The sequence below is a fragment of the Guillardia theta genome (assembly GCF_000315625.1).
Source record: "Guillardia theta CCMP2712 unplaced genomic scaffold GUITHscaffold_252, whole genome shotgun sequence".
Lineage (NCBI taxonomy): Eukaryota > Cryptophyceae > Pyrenomonadales > Geminigeraceae > Guillardia > Guillardia theta.
The window spans coordinates 16,875-39,633 of NW_005434424.1; the positions used below are offsets into that span (position 1 = coordinate 16,875).

Consider the following 22,759-nt stretch of genomic DNA (forward strand, 5'->3'; position numbering starts at 1 on the left):
CCTCAGGGCCTCCGAGTCACGAGTGGGCCCGCCGGCCCGACGGACGGAGTCCGAGCGGCTGGACAGTCGGTCCGACGGACTCCGAGTCGGATCGAGTTCCGAGCGAGCTCGCCCCAGAGCCTGCCCCAGAGCCTGCCCCAGACTCCTGCCCCAGCCTCCCCATCAAAAGTTTGACCGGGTCACATGTCGGGGCGATGCTTGGCAAGCTCCTGCTGTTGATGCCTCCGCGCTCAAGAGCTGCTGAGCGCAGATGACGCCTGGAACGCTCGTCTGTCATACTTGGAGGAGCCCTGCTGTACTTTGTGAGCCCATCGGGATGCAGTGACGATGATGAGGAAGGCACAACCTGTGGAGGACAAGCGTCAGCAGGCACGGGAGACCATGGAGGATGATAGAGAAGAGCTCTCGAGAATGAAGGCAGAGAAGGAGACCTTTCGTGCTGCCATGGCGCTCGAGGGAAGAGAGGTCGTTCGAAGCAGAGAAGAGCTGGTGAGGATGAAGAGAGCGATGGAAGAGCTGCAAGTAAGCATGGAGATCGAGAATCGGAAGCGAAGAGAGGTCGAGGAGAAGCAGAGAATCGAGCAGAGGCAGAAGGAGCTAGCGCAGGAGAGGCTGAAGGAGGCGATAGCAGAGGTCGCGAGACTAAAGGACGCCGTGAACGCGAGGGAGCTGGAGGTTGTCAACACGACGAAAAGGATGCTGGACGTGGAGCAAGACAGGGAGTACATGAGCAGAGAGCTGCAGGCCATGAGGTACATCCTTGAAGCCAACAAGAAGGGGATGGGGGAGAGGGAGCTGCAGCTGCAGGAGTGTCGGGAACAGGTCCAACTGCTGGTGGAAGAGAAGAGAAGGCTACAAGACGAGCAGGCTGCTCTGCAGGTGTCATGTCCTTGTGTTGGCTGATGGGTGCTTGCTGACCACAGGACTCCAGGTTCGGCTGGACTGCTCGAGGAGGATCGCGGACGAGCAGGACAATCACTTCCTGCAGACGGAGAAGGCGCAGCGGAGGATGAGAGAGGTGGAGGAGAAGGCGGCAGAGATCTTCACAGCCCTTACAAGGGCGAACATCCGCGTTGAAGAGCTTGAAGGAGAAATGGGGGAAGCTGAGAAAACGATAGCTGAGCTAAGACTGGACGTGGAGAGGCGCGATGAGATCATAGAACAGTTCTCGTCGAACATCCTCCCTTCTCCCCGAACGCCTCTGATCACCGATGGCATGCAATTGGACGGCCGGAGAGAGGAGAAGGAGAGGGAGGTGGAAAAGGAGATGTCGAAATTGAGGGAGGAGAAACATTTCTTGATGTTGGAGAACGATGAGATCAAAGCTTACAAGCAGGCTCTCGAAGAGAAGGTGATGTGTAGTTGTACTGCTGCACGCTGCGTGAATGACGTCGCCGATCGTGATGGTAGCGATTGAAAGGGGTGTGGTGACGATATGAGAAATGGTGTGATGATGATGATGATGACGACGACGACGACGATGACGATGACGATGACGATGACGATGACGATGATGATGATGATGACGACAACGATGACGACAACGATGATGATGACGATGACGACGATGATGATCAAAGTGTTATTTTGATTGATTTCACCATCAGGTGAATCGTCTGCTGATGGTGCACGAAGAGCTCAAGTCCAACCTTGACGCAGAAATGAGGGTAGAGCACTTCAAGTGAAGCAGACGAGATGTGGACTCAGCTTGTTGGACAGGAGAAGAATGGTTACAAAGACATGATCGATGATCTGAAGATCAAATTGTCTTCAGAGAAGGACCGGGTAATGCACATGCTTCAAGATTCAAACCTGATTGTTCTGCGTTTTGAAACTGACGTGTTTTCTTCAGGCGTACCAGGAAGCAGAGGAAGTGTTTCGGGTAGGTAGCGGAGGCCATGAACGAAGTCTGACATGAAGGTGTCGAAGGACGACAGAGGGGCGCTGGAGCTGTCTGTAGCAAAGCTAGAGTCGAACTTGGTTGTCATCGCTCGCTACACATCGAGCTGGTTTCTGATTGCTGTTTTCACTTGTAGAGCACAACATACAACGAGCTTCAGCTGTGTAAGGGAGATCTGATCATGAAGCAAGAGGCCTGGGGGAAGCAGAAGTCGATCTTCGAACAAGAGATCTCGCGCCTTCAGAGGCTGCTCACGCTGAAACAGGTCCATCTGATATTGTGTTGGAATGTGATGCCGGGAGGAGAAGGAGACAAGTCGTTGTGTTGTTCGCGTGTTGTCGCTCTTGGGCATGTTCTTGACAGGACACGTCAGGTGAGTGACACGATCGCCATTGCACAAGATTACAGGGAGACACACAATTTGACAAGAACGGAAGTCATCAACGAAGACCTTGAAGCAGAGATTGTCTCCTCCTTGACCTCACTACATATCTGTGTTGATTTCCTTGCAAACAGGCCAAGGCGCAAGAGCTGGAAAGGTACAACATGGAGACTGCGAATGGATTTGCTCGAGGAGAGACTAGAAAGGAGACGAAGGAGGTGAAGTCCGGAAATGCCGCATCACAGCAGGTCAAGGAAGGGGGCCAGCGAATGGTGAATTTCCTCCTCCCTCTCCTCCCTCTCCTCCCTCTCCTCCCTCCTCCTCCTCCTCCTCATCATCATCATCCTCGTCCTCCTCCTCCTCCTCCTCATCATCATCATCCTCGTCCTCGTCCTCCTCCTCCTACCTCCCTTCCCTCCATCATTGCTTGCTCCCCCCCTCCCTTTGCTGTTTCTCGACTCCCCTCGGCCATGGACGGGGCTGCTGCCTCTGACGACTTGGCTGCCTCAGCCGGCGGAGCAGGAGATGAGGGAAGACGCAAAGCAGCTCTGCATCGATCAGCTTGTTCGCAAGCTCGCAGACTCAGAGAGCAGGTGCAGGAGACTTGAAAAGCATCTAGAGATCTCTACCAGGTCTGCCTTGTTCTCCTTCACTTGTTCCTGCGGGTTGAAATGGTTTCTCCCTGCTGCTTTTCTCGACTTCCCAAATTCTCTTTGACGCCTCCTGTTTCCAAGGGAGAGCAAGGCAGAGTTGTACAACCTTGTCACTGAACTGAGAGCTCAGAGAGTATTTTGTGCAAGTCAAGTTTGGCTGGAGACTTATCGATTGCAATGTTTTAGGATCTTTGTAGAAGACAACAAGCTGAGCTTGAGTCCTCTCTGGCGAAAGAGGTAGATGATGATGATGATGATGATGATGATGATGATGATGATGATGATGATGATGATGATGATGATGATGATGATGATGATGATGATGATGATGATGATGATGATGATGATGATGATGATGATGATGATGATGAGTGGTGTTCTGATACCTTTGAGAATTGACAGTGACACCTATCTGCAGGAAGTCCACCTTGAGAAGCAAGCAGCGTTAGAGGTTCGCAAGAGATTTGCAGTCTGACTCTCATCCTGACGCTGAAGTCTTCTTCGCCCTTCCAGTTTGTTCTGCGGGAAGTAACAACTCAGGTACTCTTCTTTCACATGTGGTAGTGCAAACAGAGTTGCATCTTTCCCTGCTTGATCGCCGTCCTGATGCTCCTGTTGCACACGTTACCTTTCAGTTCAACGGAGCCATGTGGGCCAAGGACGCGAAGCCCCAGCACGTGAGTCACTCGCCATGATGGGGCAGACAGGAGATGACTCCTCCTCCTCTCCTTCAGATCCTCAACCTCCTCACGGAGAAGCGAGACTTGCAGCAGCAGCTCAGGGCTGCAGGTGCCTCCTCCCTCCTCCCTCTCTCCCTCCTCCTCCCTCCTCCTCCCTCCTCCCTCTCTCCCTCCTCCTCCCTCCTCGTCTACCTCTCCCCTTCTCCCTCCTGCATGCTCTCTACCCCACTCCCTCCTCCCCTCTCTTTCCTCCTTTCCTTCCTCCCTCGTCCCCTCGTGACGCAGCATCGTGAGCCTGTTGGTGCAGACGACCAGCATCGGCAACTCAAGCAGATCGTCAAGTACAACAAGTTTGCTCTCTTGGCTCTGGTAAGCACCTTGGAGCGGGAACGAGCCTCTTGATATCTTACTCACCCGCTCTTCATCGTTCTTACCTTCTCTCATCTCCTTCCTCCCCATCTTTTTCTCTATCGTAACGCCCTCGGACGCCGCCTGACGTTCCCCCAGCGCTACCTGCTGTGGAAGAGGACCAAGGAATTTGAGGAGCAGCAACAAGAAACTGCCTTGAGACTTCGAGTCGTAAGTCGAAAACTCAACCAACACATTTGACTGTCTCCTCACACTCAGTCCGTCCAGTTGCAACAAGAAAACAACGACAACAAGACTGAGGTACAGCCCTGGACCTGATCGCCATCTCATGACAAACCTCGTCTGCAAGCTCTCCAGGAGAGAAGATGTCACGAACAGGTTCGAAGATCTCATCGCCAAGTTCGACTCGGCCCGAGAGACCATGGAGCGAAGACTGAAGCCTGTCGACCCATCGCGTCTTCCTCCTCCTCTTAGCCTCTGACTGAGCTGCAGTGGTCAGGACTCGCTGTCGACTGCTCGTCACAGACGGAGGAGACGCCCATTGCTGCTGAATCTTTGTCGGTGCTGAGGTAGACCCTTGCTTCACCTCCGACACGTCAGCACGTGTGACTGGTCGAGCTAGGGATCAGCTGGATCGGGCGGAGGCAGCCAACCTTGACTTGCAGCGGGAGAGCGAGTCACGTGCCGAGCGCTGCGATCAGCTGGAGAGAGGTTCCTTAGCAACAGCAAGTCGTGATGGGTGAAGATTGATGGGTGGACCTGTAGATCTTCAAGCTCTTCGTCAGAGATATGCTGCCTTGCAAGCTCTGTACGAGAAGTCGTTTCTTGAAAAGGACAAGATACAAGCCGGTCCCGTGCGGGAGGGATCGCAAGGCGATGGTTGGCTCTCCTCTCGTGGGATGGTGAATGAGAGCATGTGTTTGGTAGACGTGGAACAAGTTGCGATCAGCTCGCAGAGTGCGGTATCCTATCGATGACAGCTCCTGATCCCTCAGCCTGTGACTGGTGCAGGACGCCCAAGTGAACATAAGGAGGCTGGAGGAGCAGTACGTGAAGATCGAAAACGAGCTGAGAAACGTCAGGCCATGTCAGGGCACCTGACAGCTGGAACGCTGACGCCGACGTTGTCCAAAGGTGTATGAAGAGAAGAACAACTACATGAGGAAATTCCAACTCCTCACAATCGACATCGAGCATGTCCGCACTCGCACTCTTGATCGCACGGCCGCGCCATGCTGACGGCGCCGTCAGGTGAGAAGGGTGGCAGACGAGACGAGGAGGAATCACGACGACACGTCACACGTAACAAGATGGAGGAGGAGGAGGGCAGGGGAGGAGAGATTCATCCTGTTGCTTCCAGATGCTGGACGAAGTGAGGATGGAGAACCGAAGGCTCTTCCAGGAGCTCAACGATCAGAAGGTGAGAGTATCAGAGTTCTCTCCTCCTCCACCACCACCACCACGACCACCACCACCACCACCTCGTCCTCCTCCTCCTCCTCCTCCTTCTCCTCCTCCTCATCATCATCATCATCATCATCATCATCATCATCATCATCATCATCATCATCATCATCATCATCATCATCATCATCATCATCATCATCCTGGCTCCTCTTCCTTTCTTTCTCCTCGTCCTCCTCGTCCTCCTCATTATCCTCCCTCCTCCTCGTCCTCCTCCTCACGATACAGAATTGACAGCTCGACAACGGGGACTTGGAAAGGGAGATCAACCGGTTGAAGGGCGTCATCGACGAGTACAAGGCAGAGTCAACCATGTGAGCTGAGACACTGACGGCTGACGGGTTCGCAGATGACCCAGGAGAACTTGAATCAAGCTCTGCATGACTCACAGGACAGGTCCGTTCCTCTCCATCCTCTTCTCGATTCTCCTTCATCCTCCTCCACCTTCCTCCCCACCATAGTCCTCTCAACTTTCCTCCATAGTCCTTCCTCCTCTTGCTCTTTCCTTGCTACTCCCATCCCCTCCTTCCCCCCTCTCAGTCCTCTCTCCTTCCCCCTCCTCGCCCCTCACATTCCGAGTCAGGATCGTGTTCCTCCAAGAGCGGCAGAAGAGGATCCGCAACGCGATGCATGTGAGGGAAGTCGGCCTCAACTCGACGATGCTGACTGGATTTGCGTGCAGGAGACGTTCACAGGACAGACCAAGGTCCTTCACAACCATCCTCCTCCCTTCTTCTCATCCTTCCTCCTCCCCTCTCAGGTTCTTGAGGATCTTACAGCCGTGCGGGAGCGATTCAAGGAGGACATGGAGGTTGGGACGCCTTGCCTGCTGTTCTAACAAGCGCATGACGAGTCTTAGGACACCAAGAAGGTGGACCTGCAAACAGAGCTGGCAGCAGCGTTCAACAAGGGGTAACGCGATCCTACTTTCCCTTACTCGCATCCTTCCTCCTCCGTTCCTCCTCGTCCTTTTCCTTTCTTTGTTCTCCCTTCTCCTCTTCCTCCTCGTCCTCCCTTCTCCTCCGCCCCTATCCCCCCCCCCCCTCTTCCTCCTCCTCCTCCTCCTCCTCCTCCTCCTCCCTTCCTTCCCCTCCTTCTGCCCCGTCCCTCATCTGCCTCCATTCGTTTCCTCTCTCCTCTCTTCATCTCCCCTCCTAGCTCTCCCTCATGACTTGTATCATTCGCAACAGCAAGACTCGTGACGCTGGCGAGGAGGTCGGGCTCAGCCTCAAGAACAAGTACAAGGTGCTCAACGCCGGGTTGCAGCGAGAAATCAGGACGGTACATCTCCATCACCTCTCGTTGCCCGCCTGCCCCCCTTGTCCTCCTTGTCCTCCTTGTCCTCCTCCTTGACTTTCATTCCCTCGAGTCCTCCCCCTTGACTTCCTTTCCCTCTCCTCCTTTTTGTCTTCCTCCTCCTCCTCCCTGCCCCCTCCCTCCCCCACAACTTTCACGCACCTTCTTCTGCTCCTCACTGGTTCCCTAGCTGTGGATTGAGAAGCTCCGCTCTTATCGCCATGACGTCGGAGAAGCATGGTTAGTAGCGCCGCGCTCGCATTCTTGAGCTGAGCCAGTAAGACAGCAGGGTCATGCAATCTTCGTCGAAATTGTTGAAGAACGTCGTCATGAGCATCGTTTGATCAAGTCCTTCATCACACCTGCTCCGACTCCTGTCAGCTCAGCTACTAGTAGTTCTCTGCGGCGGTTGAGAGTAGAATCCATTGCTAGCCATAGGTGGAAGAGTTGTTTCAAGTGTTCTCATCATTCCATTTCAGCCATCACGTTACACACTGTCGCACACCGGGCCATACGGCCGCCGCGCGGCGAGAAGAGAAAAGACAGCGAGAACCAACCGTTGAACCCTCATCCTGCAGGACCATGTCGCTGTGGCCGCCCGGGCCCGGGCCCGGGCCCCGGTAAGGAACGAGACTCATATATGATATATCAGGATACCGGTCACCGGGCCCGCCCCGGCCGCTGTAACGAACTTTGTGGGCGCGAGGAAGTACTCGGATTGACTGAAATATTTGTACCACAACAGCAGGCGACCAGGTACAAAGAATTCAGTTACCTGTAGCAACCCCTCGACCTCGACGTATCGGAGTAGTGCCGGTAGGGGGGGGGGGTGGTAGTTCTCGGATCAGCCGGTGGGTCCATTGTGGGAAAACAAGGGGTACGAAACGGAGCAAATTCGGACCGAGAAGCCTTGGCGGGGGTGGTCGGGGGTGGGGTGGAGCCTGAACTTGAAGCGCTGCAGGCATGGGAGGGAATGGGTCCAAGGAGAGGGAGGACGAGGGGCCAGGATGGATGGGATGTGGATGCCTGGCACAGAAGTCAGCGCAGGGGAAGAAGGAGCTCGAAGGCGACTGCTACAGCGTAAGCTCATGATCATGAACACCAAGTTTCCCGTGTCTGTGAGAGGTGGGGAGGGGAGGGGAGGTTGACTTGATCCTGTCGTCTATCCCTCTGCATTTCTGGTCGAAGTAGTTGTGAATTCGTATCGGTGAACATGGTTTGTTGTATGTGCATCCAAACTCACGCCCATGAGCTTCCATGATTGAAATCGTTGCTGTGAAAGTGAAAATCTTCTTGTAGGTGATGAAGGTGCAAGAAAACAATCAGAGATTTCTCAGTGCGCAGACATTCCTGTTGATCGATAACAGCGTTCAATTCCTTCCTCCAGGTGCCATGGCTGAGGGTGGGAAAGCCGATATGATCATCGGGCTCTTCAGCACGACGAGGGAGTTCGACGTGAACGGTTGTCAACTTTCTAGGAAGGAAATGCGATGTGAGCTCATGGTCATTCCTTGCAGCTTCCGACCATGAAGGGAATACCGCTCTTCACAAAGCTGCGAAGAATGGACATCTGCTTGTATGCCACATCTTAACGCGGGTGAGCAGCCTCGAAACATTGTTCTTGGTTGCAAGGACAGTTTGTCTTGACTTGTCGGCAGAACGGGGCTGACTGTGCGCTCCGCAACAAACTTGGAGAGACTGCTGAGGACTTGGCATTGCAGCACGGGCATCTCCCGTGTCAGAAGTTCCTGTCGAGCAGCAAGTGAATCATTCATCAGCACCATCACAGCTGCTCTCCCTGACCTTATCCTTCAGTGCAAAGCCGCAAGAGAAGACGGACATGTACAAGTTTCCTGATTTCTTGATGTCTCCTCGCGGATCAAGAAAGAAGTGATGTTTGACAACAGCTCTCTGCACGCTGACGATGCTTGTTGTACCCTCAGGGTGTCTACCGACTACATCACAGCGCTCTACCCCTACAAAGCTAGCCCCGACCTCCCCTTCGACCCCGACCCTCGACAAGAGCTGGACATGGAAGAGGTCAGAGTGCCAGGTCGTCGCTCGAGTCTCAACCCTCTCTTGCAGGGGGAGAAGTTCGTCCTGCTCCACCTGCGACCGGAGGACGGGTGGTGCTTGGTGTACAAGCTGTCCAACGACGGGAGGCCCTTCAAGGAGGGGTGGGTACCCGGGAACTTCATGAGCAGGTAGCGCCTTGCTGCGGCCTCTGGTTGTCTCCTCATCATGGTTGCATCTGCAGGGATGGGAGCAAACCGTTGATTCAGAGCGAAGACTTCGAGGTGAAGTTGTAGACAGGAGACGACTGGCATTGGCCTTGTACATTAAAAATCAATCCACACTGTACGGTGACATCGCCTCTGCCGCTGGTTTCTCTTCGGAGGGATCACAATATCATAGCTCGAGGATCTGAAGTACAGAAACAAGCATCGGGAACAAACGCGTGTGGGAAGAGAGAAACTAGTCAGTATACACTATCTCAACAATCAGGTCTGTCGCGGCGACGTCACATCGGCCGCCCTTCGTCGCCCTGAGTTATTCACATGCTTCTTTACATCCATCCAGCAGCGGCTCATTCAAGGTGCTGCTGCTCTTGGCTCCTGCCTCCACGTGCTCTTGTACTTCTAGCCGGAAGAAACCTCAACGCTGGTGGACGTGAAGCAAGCAAGTCACCTGAGCTCATGCTTGAGCCCGTGCTCCTGCTGTCCCTGCCGTAGCTGCTGCGTATCGTTTGGGGGACCTTGAAGACCTGTAAGGTCCTGTTAGGAACGCGCGTCGAGGGATCGTTGCAGGAGGCGCACAGGATAGGGTCTCCTGGGGAGGATGGGAGCGAGTGTGCCTCGAGTGTCTTGCCAGAGGTCGTCAAGGTCGACCATGGCCTTCAAACTGGCAGGCAGTCAAGCTGAGACAAGGGGAGGAGGAAGATGGAGGAAAGACCTTGACTTGAAGTCCTTCCTGCCGGGCTCAGAGTTCTCCACATCGAGCTCGATGTTTGAGACCTGGGGGTCTTCGTGCAGGAACTCTCTGTAGGAGAAGACGGTATGATGCACAATGGCAAAGATGAGCATCTCGATGCAGATGAGAAAGTCTTGCGTTGCCGCCGCCAGCTCGGACGTCTCTGGGTAGATGGAAGGGATCTCAGCGATCACGTCGAGCTGAACCAAGATGGCGATGGCGAGCGACTGAGGGAGAGAGTCAAGGTGGACCAACGAATCTCGCAGGTGAAACCTGCCAGAAGGAGAAGAACACAATCGCCTTCACGGCAAGGAACTTCCCGAGTGGCTTCATCGGGGCGAGCTCGTGGCGGAGCCCCTTGTAGAAGCTGACAACGAGGAATCAGAGGAGCTACCAAAGTCATCCAAGTTTGTACAGGATCAGACAGTAGAGGGCCCAGGCCTGGCTAAAGTTTGTGACCATGGCGGCCCAGAAGAACCTGTTGGGCGAGCAAGAGTCAGCCGCTGTCCGCCACCAGATCAAGTTCACACCCTTGAGATGGTTGTAGACGCCCTTCTCCCCACATGCTCAGAGGTTTCAAGATGAACGCCGCAAGCGCGCATGCGAGCTTGACAACGATGTACTGAACGACGCCGCTCTTGACTCGACTGTTGCAGGGCGGTCAATCGCGGGAGGTAGCGATGTTCCGGTCAAACCTGAGGAACAGACAAGACTCATGGTGAGCCGTTGAAGTCGTGTCCCATGGTTCGAGCATGCAGCTCATCGGGAATATGTGAGGAACCTGTCAAAGAAAGATGAATCCTCAAGGCTCCATCAAATATCTCGCCACAAACTCACCGCAGGCTTGCGGGCAAGGATCCGTTTCAGCTGCGCGTCCATGTTCCGCAGCTCCTCCTTCCTGCTCCCCTCTTCGCTGCACGTCTCAGTGTTCACAGAGCTTGATCGTGCCACGTTCCCCATGGACGACTCCTCTCTCTGCAGAGTGGAGCTGCCAGCGATGGCGACGTATCGAGCCAGGAAGATGAGGAAGTTGTAGACGACGAAGGCCTCGTAACACTCCCTGGCCACGTTGATGTACAGGGAGAGAGTGCGGAGTTCCGTCCAGGAGAATCGCAGAGCCAGCCATGAGTCGACGGTATAGATCGGCACCATCCAAAGAATACGAATGACCGGGACCTGGAGCAGGGGGACCTGCATGTACCGCAGGTGCATGATGATCTCCCATATGGAGATGGGGAGCGTCACTGCGACGAAGCATGTTGCAATCAGCCAGCCGATCGTGTGGGTGGGCACTCTGTCCTTAAAGTTATCGTACAGGAAGAAGACGACGAGCGGGCAGGCCGCAAGCACAATCCCGGCAAGGACGAACAGGACAGTGAACACCTGTCAGCAGCACTCAGGTCCGCAGGGAGGTTCGTCGTGCTCTCACCACTGAAGCACAGGAGTGTGAGATCATGTCGACGACGCTGCTTGCTCGGGGCGAAATCAGCTTGCTAGCATCAGCCTCGACGACAAACTAGAGTGGTGGTGACAGCACCTCCTCAGCTTCACTGGGTGACCTCGGCCTTGCTACCCCCCCTCCTCTCCTCTCTTCTTCTGTCTCCTCGTTCCTCCTCTCTCTCTCTTCCTCTCTTCTCGTCGCTTCTCCTCTCCTCTTCCTGCTTCCCCTGCCTGCTAGCCCGTTCATCTAGCTGTCGCCATTCCACTGCCTTCCGGCTGCTGCCTACCCTCAGACTAATGGAAACAGAACTCCAAATATCTGCCTTTATACTTAAGTCTATTGAAACACCGAGGCGCACCTGATTTTTGTAGAACATTTATCTTTTATTCAGTCAACTCTATTTGGCTAACCTTTTGAAAAGCTCTGTCAAACCAGTACCCACCCCTCACACTTTCTCTTTACCAAGGGGGTCCATAATATGCTTTTGTACCAGGACTGCGGGAGTTGAGTGAAAAGTAGACGCGCCCTTTCGGTGCATGGCGGCGTGCGGAACGTGGGAGGGCTAAGCAGGAGGAGGAGGAGGAGGAGGAGAGAGCAAGGGGAAGCAGGTTGAAAGGAGGAGAGAGGAAAAGAGAGAGAGAGAGGAAAGACAAGTTGAGACGAAGCAAGGGAGGGAGGGTCCAGCTCCCCGAAGCCGCTTTCTGCATCCCGCGACTTGCCGGAAGTCGAAGTCATGGGGCTCAAGGATCTGAATCCGTTGAAGCTGGTCAAGGCGATCTTCCAGAAGAGGAAGAAGATCGATGAGGTCGTGCACTCTCCTATGAAGCACTCTGAGCACAGCTGCCCTTGTAGTACTCAAGTGAGTTTGTTGTTTCAGGAGGATACGTCATATCAGTCTGATCTAGCGCTACAACCATCACATCTCGTCACCATTGCATTAGCCCAGGTAAGCTCTGCATGACTGCAATCTCCTCGTCCTCGTCCTCGTCCTGGTCCTCGTCCTCGTCCTCGTCCTCGTCCTCGTCCTCGTCCTCGTCCTCGTCCTCGTCCTCCTCGTCCTCCTCCTCCTCCTCCTCCTCCTCCTCCTCCTCCTGCTCCTCCTCCCACTCACGGTGCATTCAGGCCATCATTATCGTAGTTTACTACTTCTACGTCGTGCACGAGACATTCCCCAAGCCACCCGACATCTTTCCAGCCCCGGGTATCCTCAAGCTGCAGCTCATCGTGCTTCTCATCCTCCTCAGGTCTCGGCGAGCCTGGAGGTCCGATCTTCCAGGAGCCTGAGTCAGTAACTCCGTTCAAGCGCTACCCCCCGGGTATACTCAACTCCTCGTACTGACCCTCCAAGGTCTCCTCTGACGCTAGACTCAGGATATGACATTGTGGGCCCCCGGCCGGATGGCACTCTAGGGCCCCAGTTGAGTCAGCCGACGCTACAGAGAGAGTGAGAGCGAGAGGACGAGAGGTGATTCGGTTGACGATGCTGCTGTTCAGATACAAGTTTCAGATTGAGATCGTTACCTATGTCTACCTTGGATTTGGAATGCAGGTGACAATAAGGATGGTGGTGGTGGTGGTGGTGGTGGTGATGATGATGATGACGATTGTGGGGTGCACGGAATTGACGATATTTCGGCACATGATTGCTTTCTTGACAGTATTCCTTCCTGCGTAAGTTCGGCTTCAGCACAATCGCTTTCGGTCTCCTGGCTGCCTCTATCGCCAGTCAGTGGGGATTTTTCTGGATGCAGCTCATTGACAGGATGCATTGTGATTGGTTGATCTCCAAGACTTGCGATGTTCCAACTTGTAGCGGGAATCCCAACTGCCTCGAAGCCTTGAAGGCCGAGGTGATTCAAGGTACCTTCCAGGAGATCCAGCAACGACAGGCCTGCACCTGCTACATCTTCCGCATGTTTGCACAGAACCGATCGCAAATCACCGAGCTCCCGCACCATGCCAAGCACGCCTTGTACGTCACAGGGAGGACGGACTTTGACAACACCATGGCGATCACTTCGCCGGCCATCATGGAAGGCCTGTTTGCTACTGTTCCTGTGCAGATCACCATGGGCATCTTGCTAGGAAAAGTCTCCCTTGCCCAGCTGTCAGCGGTGAGCATGATCTGCGTGACGGCCTACGGCGTCAACTTCTGGCTGAACCTGTACGTCATGGGCGCATACGACAACCTGGGAGGATCCTGTGTCATCCACCTCTTCGGAGCTTGCTTCGGCATCGGCTGTACCCTCCTTGCCACCCTCAAGGGAAGTGCCGAGAACCCGGACAATGCTCCAAGGTACAACGCTGACGTGATGGCGATAATTGGAACGATTCTCAACTGGATGACTTTCCCCTCCTTCAACGCCTACTTCGCTCCAGCTGGTTACCTTGCCTTGCCCTTGCCTGGTCAGTGTATACTTGACACCTCCTACAGCGGCCCAGCAGGCGGTGGTTGTCAATACGTACTTGTCTCTGTTCAGCAGCTGCGTCGCTTCTATGTGATCTGCTCCTGCTCTCCCCATGACCTTGACGAGCCTCCTGCAGGATCTTCTCGTCCATGTACTCTAGACAGCTGAAGCTTGACCCTGTTAGTCTCTTCTCTCTCTCCTCCTCCACTTTCTTCCTCCACTCTCCTCCTCCACCCTCCTCTCCACTCTCCCCCTCCTGTCTCTTCCTCCAATCAGCCTCGCTCGCTTGACACGGCCTTGACTGGGCAGGCGGACGTGCAACGATCTTCGTTGGCAGGAGGTGTGCGGGAGAGGCTGGAGGAGTTGCGATGCTGATGCTCGTTCAAGGTGTCTCGATCTCCTCTGTCGTCAGTCTTTTTGCAAAACCTCAGCACGCCCTCATCATTGGCGTCATTGGAGGGTGAGAGACTGACTTAATAGTCTCCTTACTTGACTCGATATCTTCGGCCGCAGCTTCGTATGCAGCACGTCCCATCACTTCTTGAGGTGAAGCTTTTACCTCCCCTCTCCTCTGCTCTCGCCTACTCCCTCCTTCTGTCAAGCTTCTGATCTCGACCACAGGAGAATTCTGGAGAGGAAGACTGGCATCACGGATACAGTCGGGGTCATATCCTTGCATGCCTTTCCAGGTGAGGAGGAAAAGGAAGATAGCAGGAGCAGGAGCAGGAGCAGGAGCAGGAGCAGGAGCAGGAGCAGGAGCAGGAGCAGGAGCAGCGGCTGAGGATGGTGGAACAGGTCTTATCGCATGGATCGCTGGAATTATTGCCGTCTGGGGTCTGGACAGCAGGTGAGGCTGTTGGAAGATAATAAGGGAGGAGCGGCTGAAGGTGATGGGACAGGTACAAGGGCCCTTGGTCGGGGATCCAGTATTGTAAGTTCTTGCGCTGCTCGTCTCCTCGTCGTAGGAGTTTTGACTCTTTTTTAATCCAGCAAGCACGCAGACTAAGACGCTGCCATATTGGTGAACAGATAATCTCCTTACTCCACCTCCTTCCCCACCTCCTTCCCCACCTCCTCTCCTCCTACCCCACCTTTTTTCCCACTGCTTGACCCCTCTTGTTCCTACCTCCTACCCCACCTTCTTTCCCACCTCTTGCCCCTTCTCGTTCCCACTACCTATCCCACCTGGTACCCCACCTGTTTTCTCCCCTCATTCTGAACAACAGGCTGGAAATGGATCTTACCTTCCAGCACCATGTTGGGAACAAGGACACGGCCCTTTACCAGGCGAGTGTCCGCTGACGAGTCTGTCTCCTGACCGTTCTCGGATCAGATCTACATGGCTCCTATCACCATCTGCGTCGGACTGTAAGCAGGAGCAGGAGGAGGGTTGCTGCTCGTGACTGTCTTGCTGCAGAGGGACTGGTCTGCTTGGAGGGCTGGTAGCAAGATGGATCAAAGGCCCTTCTGTTGCCAAGACTTTCACGGACTCCATGTACGCCTCCTCCGTCCTCCTTATCCTCCGTCCCGTTCTCCTTCCCTTCTACATCTCCATCACTCCCTCCTGCTCTCTTTCCCGTCCAGACTCCTTCCTTGGTGTCCTGTGTTGCCCCCATAACGCTGATGACACCTTTCTCGCCCTGCCCTTCCTCTTTCCTCCTCCGGCTCTCCTCACTCACGCCCCTTGGCACAGGTATTGGGTGGTTCCAGACGACTTCCTTGAAACGGAGAAGTCTCAAATGTAAGTTGCGTTGATTCAATACAACAACATCATGAACGTGAACACTCTGCACTTGGGCATACTTTTACAACTCATCCATGTCTGTAAGACAACCATCGGGAGTTTCGCGAGTTGTCCGTGGATGTTACTGCACAACAAAGTCAGCCTCTGGGGATGACGTGAAGTAGAGAGAACGCAGGAGGGGATAGAGAAGGTGAGGGCAAGCACCTATGGGAAGCACAGCAGGGAGAGGAAAGGAGGAAAGACAAGGGGGAGGAGATAGAGGAGGAGACAAAAGAGAAGGAGTAGTAGGAGGAGACAGAGAAGGAAGCAGAGGAGGAAAAATGGGAGGAGAAGTATTAGGAGGAAGAGTGTGGAAGCACAAGGAAGAGCAAGGCGAGCCGTCTCACATGAGAGGATCTAGAGACTCCTCGTGCTATCTGAGTGCAAGTCTCTGACGACAGATCTCCCCATCTCCTTCTCCACCAGGTAGGCCTCTGACGTGTAGATCAGGCCCGAGTTCGCGCTTGCTGCTTGGCCGGACTTTAGCTGAGCTGAGACGCTTTCAAACTGTCCTTCCGAGCTGCTTCTTCGAAGCAACTTCATGGAGTCCCTGCCCGAGCTCCTTGCTGAGAAATCCGCCTCTCCTGCTTCTGCCTCCTCAACCCCCGCTCTTGCCCCCTCCTCCTCTGTGGGCCCCTCCTCAGCCCCCACAGCAGGGAGGTCGTTCACCAAGACCTCTCTAACAAACCTCTCTGCATTCTTCGGGTCCAACGACTTGAGCTCCGTGTAGAGGTAAATGTCGGCAATGTTCAGCATCCTCCCAGTCCGGGCCTCCCTTTTGTTGGTGAAGGACCCAGTCTCCCTCCTCTCCGCGAAGGACCCAGTATCCTTCTTCTGTGTGAAGGAGCCAGTGTGCATGAGCGAGGCTGAAGTCGTTCCCTCCTCGCTGTCCCGCCTGGCTCGTTGCCAGGCCTTGACTCTCGCCAGCGTGCTGTCCTCTATCGTGTGCAGGGAGGTGGACCTTTGTCTGGATACCCGCTTCCCTTGCGGCGACTGTTCGCAGGTTGAGTCCGTCTCCATGGCTGGAAGGACCCACCGATGTACAGAAGAGGCTGTCAAACCAGATGTTGAAAGGAGGAAGAATAGGAAACTCCAAGAAAGCAGCAGAGTGATTGTGTTGAGAACGAAGAAAACTGAGAAATGGTCACAGGCAGAAGGCAGTATAAGGAAGGGAGGGAGGGAGGGAGGGAGGAGATGATGTAACGACGTAACGATGTAACGAGATTTTCAAAATTAAATTGTGGAGGAAGGGATAGCCCAGGATCAAGAAGATCGGGTCGGAGAAAAGGAGGAGGGAGGCGAAGGGGCCACGAAGGAAGGGGAGGAGGATCAGGGGAATGGGTGGGGGGGGTGCGGGAGGGGGAAGAGTGAGGAGGAACGAGAACCAGGAGGATGGAGGGAGAGGAAGGCAGAGAAGGAGAAGGAGAGAGAAACCAGGAGGATGGAGGACAAGACAGGAAGGGCAGGCAGCGATGGGACAGTCACCAGGTATCCCGCGACGGACAGAGAGTGGAAGGGACGGGGGGAAGCGGTAGGCGGTGGCTGATGACAGGGAGAAGGTAGGGTGGTGAAGGGAGAAAGGGAGGGTGGGGTAGGCATGTCAGATGGATATGAACGACCCCCTTGGTGGTCATCGGAAATTCATGTAGGGGTAGTAAGACGGAAATTGGTGGGTGGGGGTACACCTATTGCAGGAGGGACCAGTGGGGGGCCCAATGGGGGGGAGGGGAAGGGTCTGGGAGTGGGGGTGGGGGTGGGGGTGGGGGGCAGGAGATAAAATTTTTCAAGTACCCCCTCTTTACTATGTAGAGTTCTCATATAAGTAGGGTAGGGTCACAAAAGTCCATTTTTACGAAATAGGGGTGGGGTACCGGGCGTGTGAAAGTTCCCAAATCCAAGTTACGGAAAACAACGGTTGGGGTACCCACCCTCAGAACTAGGGAATGCAGGTGGTAGACAGGGGTGGTAACAACGCCTTCCCAGCGACCAGTTCCTTTGAGATCACTCAACTTATTGAGTAAATTTTATTGTACCTTACCCTGAGATCAAAGTGTACCTTGTTTACACCAGTGGTACAGAAGGTTGCAGTGCTGACGTGGGCCCGCCCCGGATTATTCTCGTCACGGTCCGACCCGAGTCCGACACTCCGGGCTGGACCAACGGTTACAACGCCTGGGAACTAAATCTGTAACGGTTTATTTATACCCTAAAAAAGTCGGTACTAGCCAACTGGCGCGGTCTCAGATGAAGAGGAAGATGGCAAGGATGGGGTGCAAGAATGTTGATAGGGAGCTAGCAAGACCGGATGGAGGAGACGACCTGGAGAGGTTGGAAGTTGAGCAGAGAGGAGCCATGATGCCGACCAGCTCATGCCTGAAGGGGTAGCATTCTTCCATCTTGTAGATAGAAGACAGCATGAGAAGCCTAGTCAACATGAGATGGGGGTGAGGACAGGTGGAGCAAGCTCTTCGAGGTATCATGGTCAAGCTTGGTGACAATTTATCACAATTAGGTAGGATGGGTAGACACAAGTCGATAGGACAAGGAGAGAACATAGGTTTTCTTCATGGGTCACGGGTGGTTTGCGGCAGAACAAGTTCTTAGTTCCTTGCATCTTCCGATACTTGAAGAAAGAGATAACAGATCAGAGCTAACGACGTACAGTATCGCGTTTAGGATTGAGAGCCTCTCACATCCTGGTCTTACAGGACGTTCCTCGAGTCCAGGCGTACAGAGCATGGATGAGGGCGAGGACGTGTTGCTGTTGCAGCATTCCATGGCGTCTCAGAGCCGTAAGTTTGAGGGCGCAGCATGCGCCAGGTGTCGCAAGCACAAGATCAAGTGCAGCAAAACGAGGCCCTGCAACACCTGCTACAGGATGGGAGTAGCAAAGGACTGCGATGCCGTCTCCGGGACTTCAGCATGCTGGCAGTGCAGGCGATCCAAGATCAAGTGCGACAAGCAGCGACCGTGCGGGTCATGCGTGAAGAGGGGCAGGCCCCACGAGTGCTCGACCTTCGATGGAGAGATGGAGCAGTCCAACGATGAGCTCGAGGATGATGCACCAGAGGAGAAGCAGGTGGAGGTCAAGGAGGAGAATGGAGGTGCAAGGTCTTTGCTTCTGTCTCCTTGTCGCCCATGGCCCTTGCAGCGCAAGATGGAGCTTGAAACAGATTTTTCTCGGCTCCCCAATACTGAAGAGTGTCAAGTCGTCTTCTCTCAACTCATTCTGAAGATCTCGCAGCTGGGATACGACTACACATCGATGTTGTACATGTTCAACACGATGGGAGAGGACTTGTCTTCGGCAATCAAAACATTGATGCAAGCTCTTGCTAGCATCACGTCGAAACTGCCTCCGTCTCCAGAAGCACAAACGTCGCCATCGCCGCTGCAGTTTGAAGGGCAGGAAGAGTCTGAGATGGGCGGAGACTCCTTTCCGCAGTGTCATGACGATTTCGCTTCCAGCTCGTGGACGGTTCAGTGGAAGTCCAACGGCTTCATGAGGCAGGGCATCAAGGTTGGAGGTGGGCTTGGGCGGCTGCTTCACCGCAACCCGGAGGAGATACTAACGCGAGCCGCTCGCTGCGAGGTCGAGCTTCCTTCGTCAGATGTCGAGTTCCTGTGCATGATCTTGGACGACATCTTCAGCTCAATGTCACCCAGACTCCTCCGATACCAGCGAATATGTAGGAGGTCAGCGGACGGAAGATTGGAAGAGTCGAGCCTGGTGAGGACGAGCACCAAGAAGAACTTCGACAAGAACGGGCAGCTCATCTCTTCCACTCATAGTGTGGAAGTCTTGGACATCGAGGAATGGGACAGGATACACAAAAATGCGCAGGAAAGGTGAGCGGAGGCTGGAGGTGGTTGCTGCTGTGAAAGTGATCGAGTACGATGAGCATTATGATTCCGACCGCTGACCGTAGTTGATGTCGGCAGGAGAACTTACGCGCAACTGAGAATCTTCTTGGGTGAAGAGATTGCGGGGGAGACGCTGCTGACGCAGCACAAGCGAGACATCGTGAGCTGCCTTGCTGAGTTGGAGAAGAGCGAGCTGAGTGACTTTGCTGTGACAGCTTTTCGATGAGCACTTTGCCACGTTGAACGCATCAGAAGCGGGAAGGATAAAGTTGCGTAAGATGTCCGACTTCGTCAGGGGAAAATCGGAGCACATGATGCGTACCCTACAAGCATCCGGCAAGGGGAGCTGCTGATGTGCATCGAGGGTCACAGCGCGTCGAGGCCATCACGAACAAACATTTGCTCGACAGGGCGACTAGTTGGTGCCTTTACTCCTTCCTTGTCGGAGCTCCATGTTCCGCCTTTGCTAGAGGTTGTTGCTGGAGACGAGAGACGCTGAGCAAGGTGAAGATGAGGCATGATGCAGTATGCTGCGCTGCCAGTGCCCTGCCAGGCTGATCGCGGCAGTGGAGGACCGGAGTCAAAGAATGTTTTGGTTGCTTGCACTGTCACTGTCAGTGATGCTGAAGTCACTACTTAGCAATCAGTCAGGGGAGTCAAGTTCCGTGACAGACTTGTTTGTCTTGATTCGAGGAAGGAGAGCAGCGCAGGAGCTCGGATATCCCGTTGCTATCAGCTGTGTGGACTCTGGCAGGGCTGCTGTCCTCGGAGCGGCACCAGCGATGCTTCCTGACCCGGAAAAGCCGCAAATCGGGACAGGCAGTAGGACTGTGTCGCGGCTACTAGCCCCAGTAGCCCGACCGGGCGGTAGAACATGTCAACGGTCGTGTTGAGAAACCTCAGTTACTCAAAGTTAAGTTAAAAAACAGTACGAGGACAATGAGGACAATACACTGATCAGGAGCCTCAGGCTCGCCGGGATGGTGCGGCGGCACTGCTGCACTGTTGTCCTAAATCTCATCAACTGTTGCGGCGTCCGCCGACGGTCACAGCCAGGCTTGGCAGCGGTTTACTCATGAATACCGTAGGCTATGGTAACAGTGGGATCAGGCTGATGATCTTGGATCGGAAGCCGCCGATGAATCACCGTCATTGCTTAAGGTACTGCCTGACCGTCCAACTTGTGAAACGGCTTCACATAAGATAGTGAGCCAGCTGCTCACGGTCACGGTCTGACTCGACTGTGTTGATGATCAAGGCTCGTGCGCTTTCTTCTCACTTGGGACGCCTTGAACTAAGAAAACATTGGTGGGGTCTGGCGAGTCGCCTTCCTCAGCCTCCGGCTCGGAGTTCCAGGACCACGAGTCCTCACTCTCATGAACGTCCGTGAGATGTTGAGGGCCTGCCGCTTCATCTGCTGGCCCGGCCGTCATCCGGAGGCCCGGAGCTGCACCATGATGCAGACGCTCTCCGCTGGACCTCGCAACCTGTGCGTGTCCATGAGCAGGCAATGGCCCAACCATCATGCCCATCCCATCCATGTCGTTTGACGCCGCTGATAACAGTGTTCGTCCAGTCCTTTGATGCTCATTCGCAAGATCCTGGTTTCCTCCAGCGCCCATACCTTCTTCGCTCCTGGCAGCGCCAATCCCTCTAGACGAGCCAGCAAATATGCCCTCAAGGCCCTCGTTTCTTTCCTCTTGGATTCGGGAACGCTCCCGCTTGTTTGGCCACTTCACTCCCAGTTTTTTGCAGGTGTTCTTCATGGCCGTGAGTGAGATTCCCTGAATGATCGTTACGACAAGGCCCCATCAAAAGGAATGCAATGGTTGTCCCTGTCTCCTCCTCTTACTCACCAGATGCTCGGCTGCATTGTGAAGCGTCATGTGGAACATCCTTGTAAGATCCAGTGTTGAGATGTAGAAGGGCTTGTTCTTCTCGTCCTGCCCAGACTTTTTCCTTGGGAACACTTGGATGCTCGTGTACATAGTGCACTAAAAGTGCTGAATAATGCAGTTTCACACCTCCCTCCCTGTATACTTGTCATCCTCATACATCGCACTCGAGGACATTACAAGGTCGACCTCTATCAATCGATGCAGTGGCACAAAGTCTGGATCAACGAGTAGCTCCTCCTCTGTGCACCTCCCAGAGCGATAGTTGCGACGATTTTCGATTTCTAGCAGTGTTCCTGCTACATCAATGAGTCAGTGTTGCTCCTGTGTTTCGTGGACCCCTTGCTTTCTCCTATTCCTTCTCCATATTCTTCCCCTTCCTCTCGACTTTCCCATTCGCCTCTCCTCCTCCTCACTGTCTTCTACTCTTCCTGTAGTAATCACGCTTAACTTGTATCCGGTTTATGCCTTGTCAGCAACTTTGACCCACCCCTATAAATATCACTGATAAATTGCTCAAGGGTAGGGTACATCAAGAGTCACATGGTGCAGTCAGCAGATACAAGTTAAACCCTTTCTAGCCGGAGGTTTGAATCCGATGATCCGCCATAGGGGCAAGACTCCGAGTGACCGATCAGCGGCCGCCATCATCGGCGGCCTGCCTGAGTGAGGGCCGCCCGGGCGGCCGCCCGGTGGCGGTGACCGTGCAGTGCGGCGCCCGGCGGGGCCCTGACTCAGAGTCTGAGGGGCCCGGCGGCGTCCGATCATGCGGCGGGCCTTAGGCTCCGCGGCCGGGCCGGCCCGGGCCGGCGCCGCGCCGCGCCCCCGCCACCCGGCCGTCACGTTCTTGCGGCCCGGCAAGCTCTCAACCGTTGTCACCGACTTGCCGAACAGCGGCGGCTCACTGAGTCAGCCGCGGCGCCCGGCGCCGCCCGGCCGCGGCCCAGTTCTCAACGTTCCGGCGAAACTTGCTGAGCCTTGAAGCACCCGGCCCCGCGCCGCCGGCGCGGCCACTGAGCCTGGCCCCCGCCAGCCTGAGTGCACCGCGGCACGGTGGCGGCCATGACTCAGGCTCGGAAGTGCCAGTTACTCAAAGTTAACATAACAAGCAGTACGTGGACAATCACTGGGAGAGTAGAGGAGGCTTGACTCATGATCACCCTGACAGTCAGACTGCGCCACGCCGGGCGGCCGGGTCGCACCGTGTGGCAGGCCGCCGCATAGCACGGCTACTTTGGAGGTCACTGACTTGACGGCGAGCCCGGCCAGTGCCGTGACGGCGCGGCAGTGACCGTGACTACATACGCCGGGCCCAAGTACAGGCTGACGGGTGACGGGAGTCAGTGAGAGTCATCATGGGGATTGTCCCGGCAGCGCGCAGTTAAGTGAAGGTATCAGTTAAGTTTGGGGGACAGCAGTCGGCAGGATTGGGTTTGGTTCTCGCTGTCTTTCTCTTCTCGCCGTTTGGCCTGTGCGACAGTGTCAGGGTGACCGGTCAAGCCTGAGTCCTCGTCGGTGGCAGTGGTTACGGTCTCTCCCGGAGTCCTGATTGTCCTCGTACTGATTTTTAACTTAACTTTGAGTAAAGGCATCATGCATGGTGGATGGCGCTGGGGCGGACTCATCCGCTTTGGTAACTAAAATAGAATCAACC

At 54.7% G+C, this 22,759-nt stretch overlaps 7 protein-coding genes across 7 annotated transcripts; 4 read left to right on the top strand and 3 right to left on the bottom strand.

Annotated features, from left to right (window-relative positions):
- Positions 1 to 327: 327 nt before the first annotated feature.
- Positions 328 to 7,088, top strand: GUITHDRAFT_121763 (hypothetical protein; the record flags this gene model as incomplete). The annotated part of the gene is made up of 35 exons (XM_005818986.1): positions 328 to 879; positions 932 to 1,351; positions 1,441 to 1,579; positions 1,636 to 1,667; positions 1,720 to 1,785; positions 1,853 to 1,882; positions 1,930 to 1,980; positions 2,037 to 2,273; positions 2,417 to 2,554; positions 2,793 to 2,956; positions 3,017 to 3,068; positions 3,122 to 3,172; positions 3,354 to 3,386; positions 3,431 to 3,475; positions 3,571 to 3,612; positions 3,670 to 3,724; positions 3,923 to 3,984; positions 4,123 to 4,194; positions 4,243 to 4,284; positions 4,334 to 4,439; positions 4,484 to 4,553; positions 4,607 to 4,695; positions 4,750 to 4,946; positions 4,996 to 5,061; positions 5,119 to 5,181; positions 5,236 to 5,286; positions 5,345 to 5,404; positions 5,686 to 5,762; positions 6,032 to 6,080; positions 6,131 to 6,154; positions 6,209 to 6,259; positions 6,308 to 6,360; positions 6,639 to 6,729; positions 6,935 to 6,984; positions 7,034 to 7,088. 35 exons carry the CDS (start codon positions 328 to 330, stop codon positions 7,086 to 7,088), a joined length of 3,435 nt encoding a protein of 1,144 aa, XP_005819043.1.
- Positions 7,089 to 7,707: 619 nt separating this feature from the next.
- GUITHDRAFT_121764 (hypothetical protein) lies at positions 7,708 to 9,053 on the top strand (the record flags this gene model as incomplete). Its single annotated transcript, XM_005818987.1, has 9 exons — positions 7,708 to 7,824; positions 8,044 to 8,080; positions 8,132 to 8,206; positions 8,262 to 8,341; positions 8,403 to 8,506; positions 8,560 to 8,634; positions 8,688 to 8,784; positions 8,830 to 8,948; positions 9,002 to 9,053. The coding sequence occupies 9 exons, from the start codon at positions 7,708 to 7,710 to the stop codon at positions 9,051 to 9,053; spliced, it is 756 nt and encodes a 251-aa protein (XP_005819044.1).
- Positions 9,054 to 9,656: 603 nt separating this feature from the next.
- Positions 9,657 to 11,067, bottom strand: GUITHDRAFT_82617 (hypothetical protein; the record flags this gene model as incomplete). Its single annotated transcript, XM_005818988.1, has 6 exons — positions 9,657 to 9,941; positions 9,988 to 10,081; positions 10,130 to 10,192; positions 10,245 to 10,361; positions 10,419 to 10,495; positions 10,666 to 11,067. Coding segments are annotated over 6 exons (1,038 nt in total), but the record flags the coding sequence as incomplete, so codon positions are not given.
- An 821-nt stretch (positions 11,068 to 11,888) lies between these two features.
- Positions 11,889 to 15,308, top strand: GUITHDRAFT_121766 (hypothetical protein; the record flags this gene model as incomplete). Its single annotated transcript, XM_005818989.1, has 20 exons — positions 11,889 to 11,960; positions 12,033 to 12,101; positions 12,278 to 12,356; positions 12,400 to 12,471; positions 12,527 to 12,599; positions 12,650 to 12,704; positions 12,814 to 13,537; positions 13,590 to 13,653; positions 13,700 to 13,742; positions 13,873 to 13,903; positions 13,951 to 14,023; positions 14,077 to 14,109; positions 14,185 to 14,252; positions 14,359 to 14,410; positions 14,463 to 14,494; positions 14,554 to 14,584; positions 14,790 to 14,856; positions 14,897 to 14,931; positions 14,981 to 15,058; positions 15,257 to 15,308. The coding sequence occupies 20 exons, from the start codon at positions 11,889 to 11,891 to the stop codon at positions 15,306 to 15,308; spliced, it is 1,803 nt and encodes a 600-aa protein (XP_005819046.1).
- GUITHDRAFT_156426 (hypothetical protein) lies at positions 15,305 to 16,839 on the bottom strand. Its single transcript, XM_005818990.1, has 2 exons — positions 15,694 to 16,839; positions 15,305 to 15,431 (listed from the first exon to the last, which is right to left on the bottom strand). Exon 1 carries the CDS (start codon positions 16,364 to 16,366, stop codon positions 15,704 to 15,706), a length of 663 nt encoding a protein of 220 aa, XP_005819047.1. The 5' UTR covers positions 16,367 to 16,839; the 3' UTR covers positions 15,305 to 15,431; positions 15,694 to 15,703.
- A 1,385-nt stretch (positions 16,840 to 18,224) lies between these two features.
- Positions 18,225 to 18,446, top strand: GUITHDRAFT_82615 (hypothetical protein; the record flags this gene model as incomplete). Its single annotated transcript, XM_005818991.1, has 1 exon — positions 18,225 to 18,446. A coding segment is annotated over one exon (222 nt), but the record flags the coding sequence as incomplete, so codon positions are not given.
- Positions 18,447 to 20,463: 2,017 nt separating this feature from the next.
- Positions 20,464 to 21,198, bottom strand: GUITHDRAFT_121769 (hypothetical protein; the record flags this gene model as incomplete). The annotated part of the gene is made up of 2 exons (XM_005818992.1): positions 20,464 to 20,994; positions 21,067 to 21,198. The coding sequence occupies 2 exons, from the start codon at positions 21,196 to 21,198 to the stop codon at positions 20,464 to 20,466; spliced, it is 663 nt and encodes a 220-aa protein (XP_005819049.1).
- Between the last annotated feature and the right edge of the window lie 1,561 nt (positions 21,199 to 22,759).

What these genes read in the sequence shown, in the direction of transcription:
- GUITHDRAFT_156426 (XM_005818990.1), bottom strand. Translation starts at nt 16,366, where the DNA reads ATGGAGACGGACTCAACCTGCGAACAGTCGCCGCAAGGGAAGCGGGTA.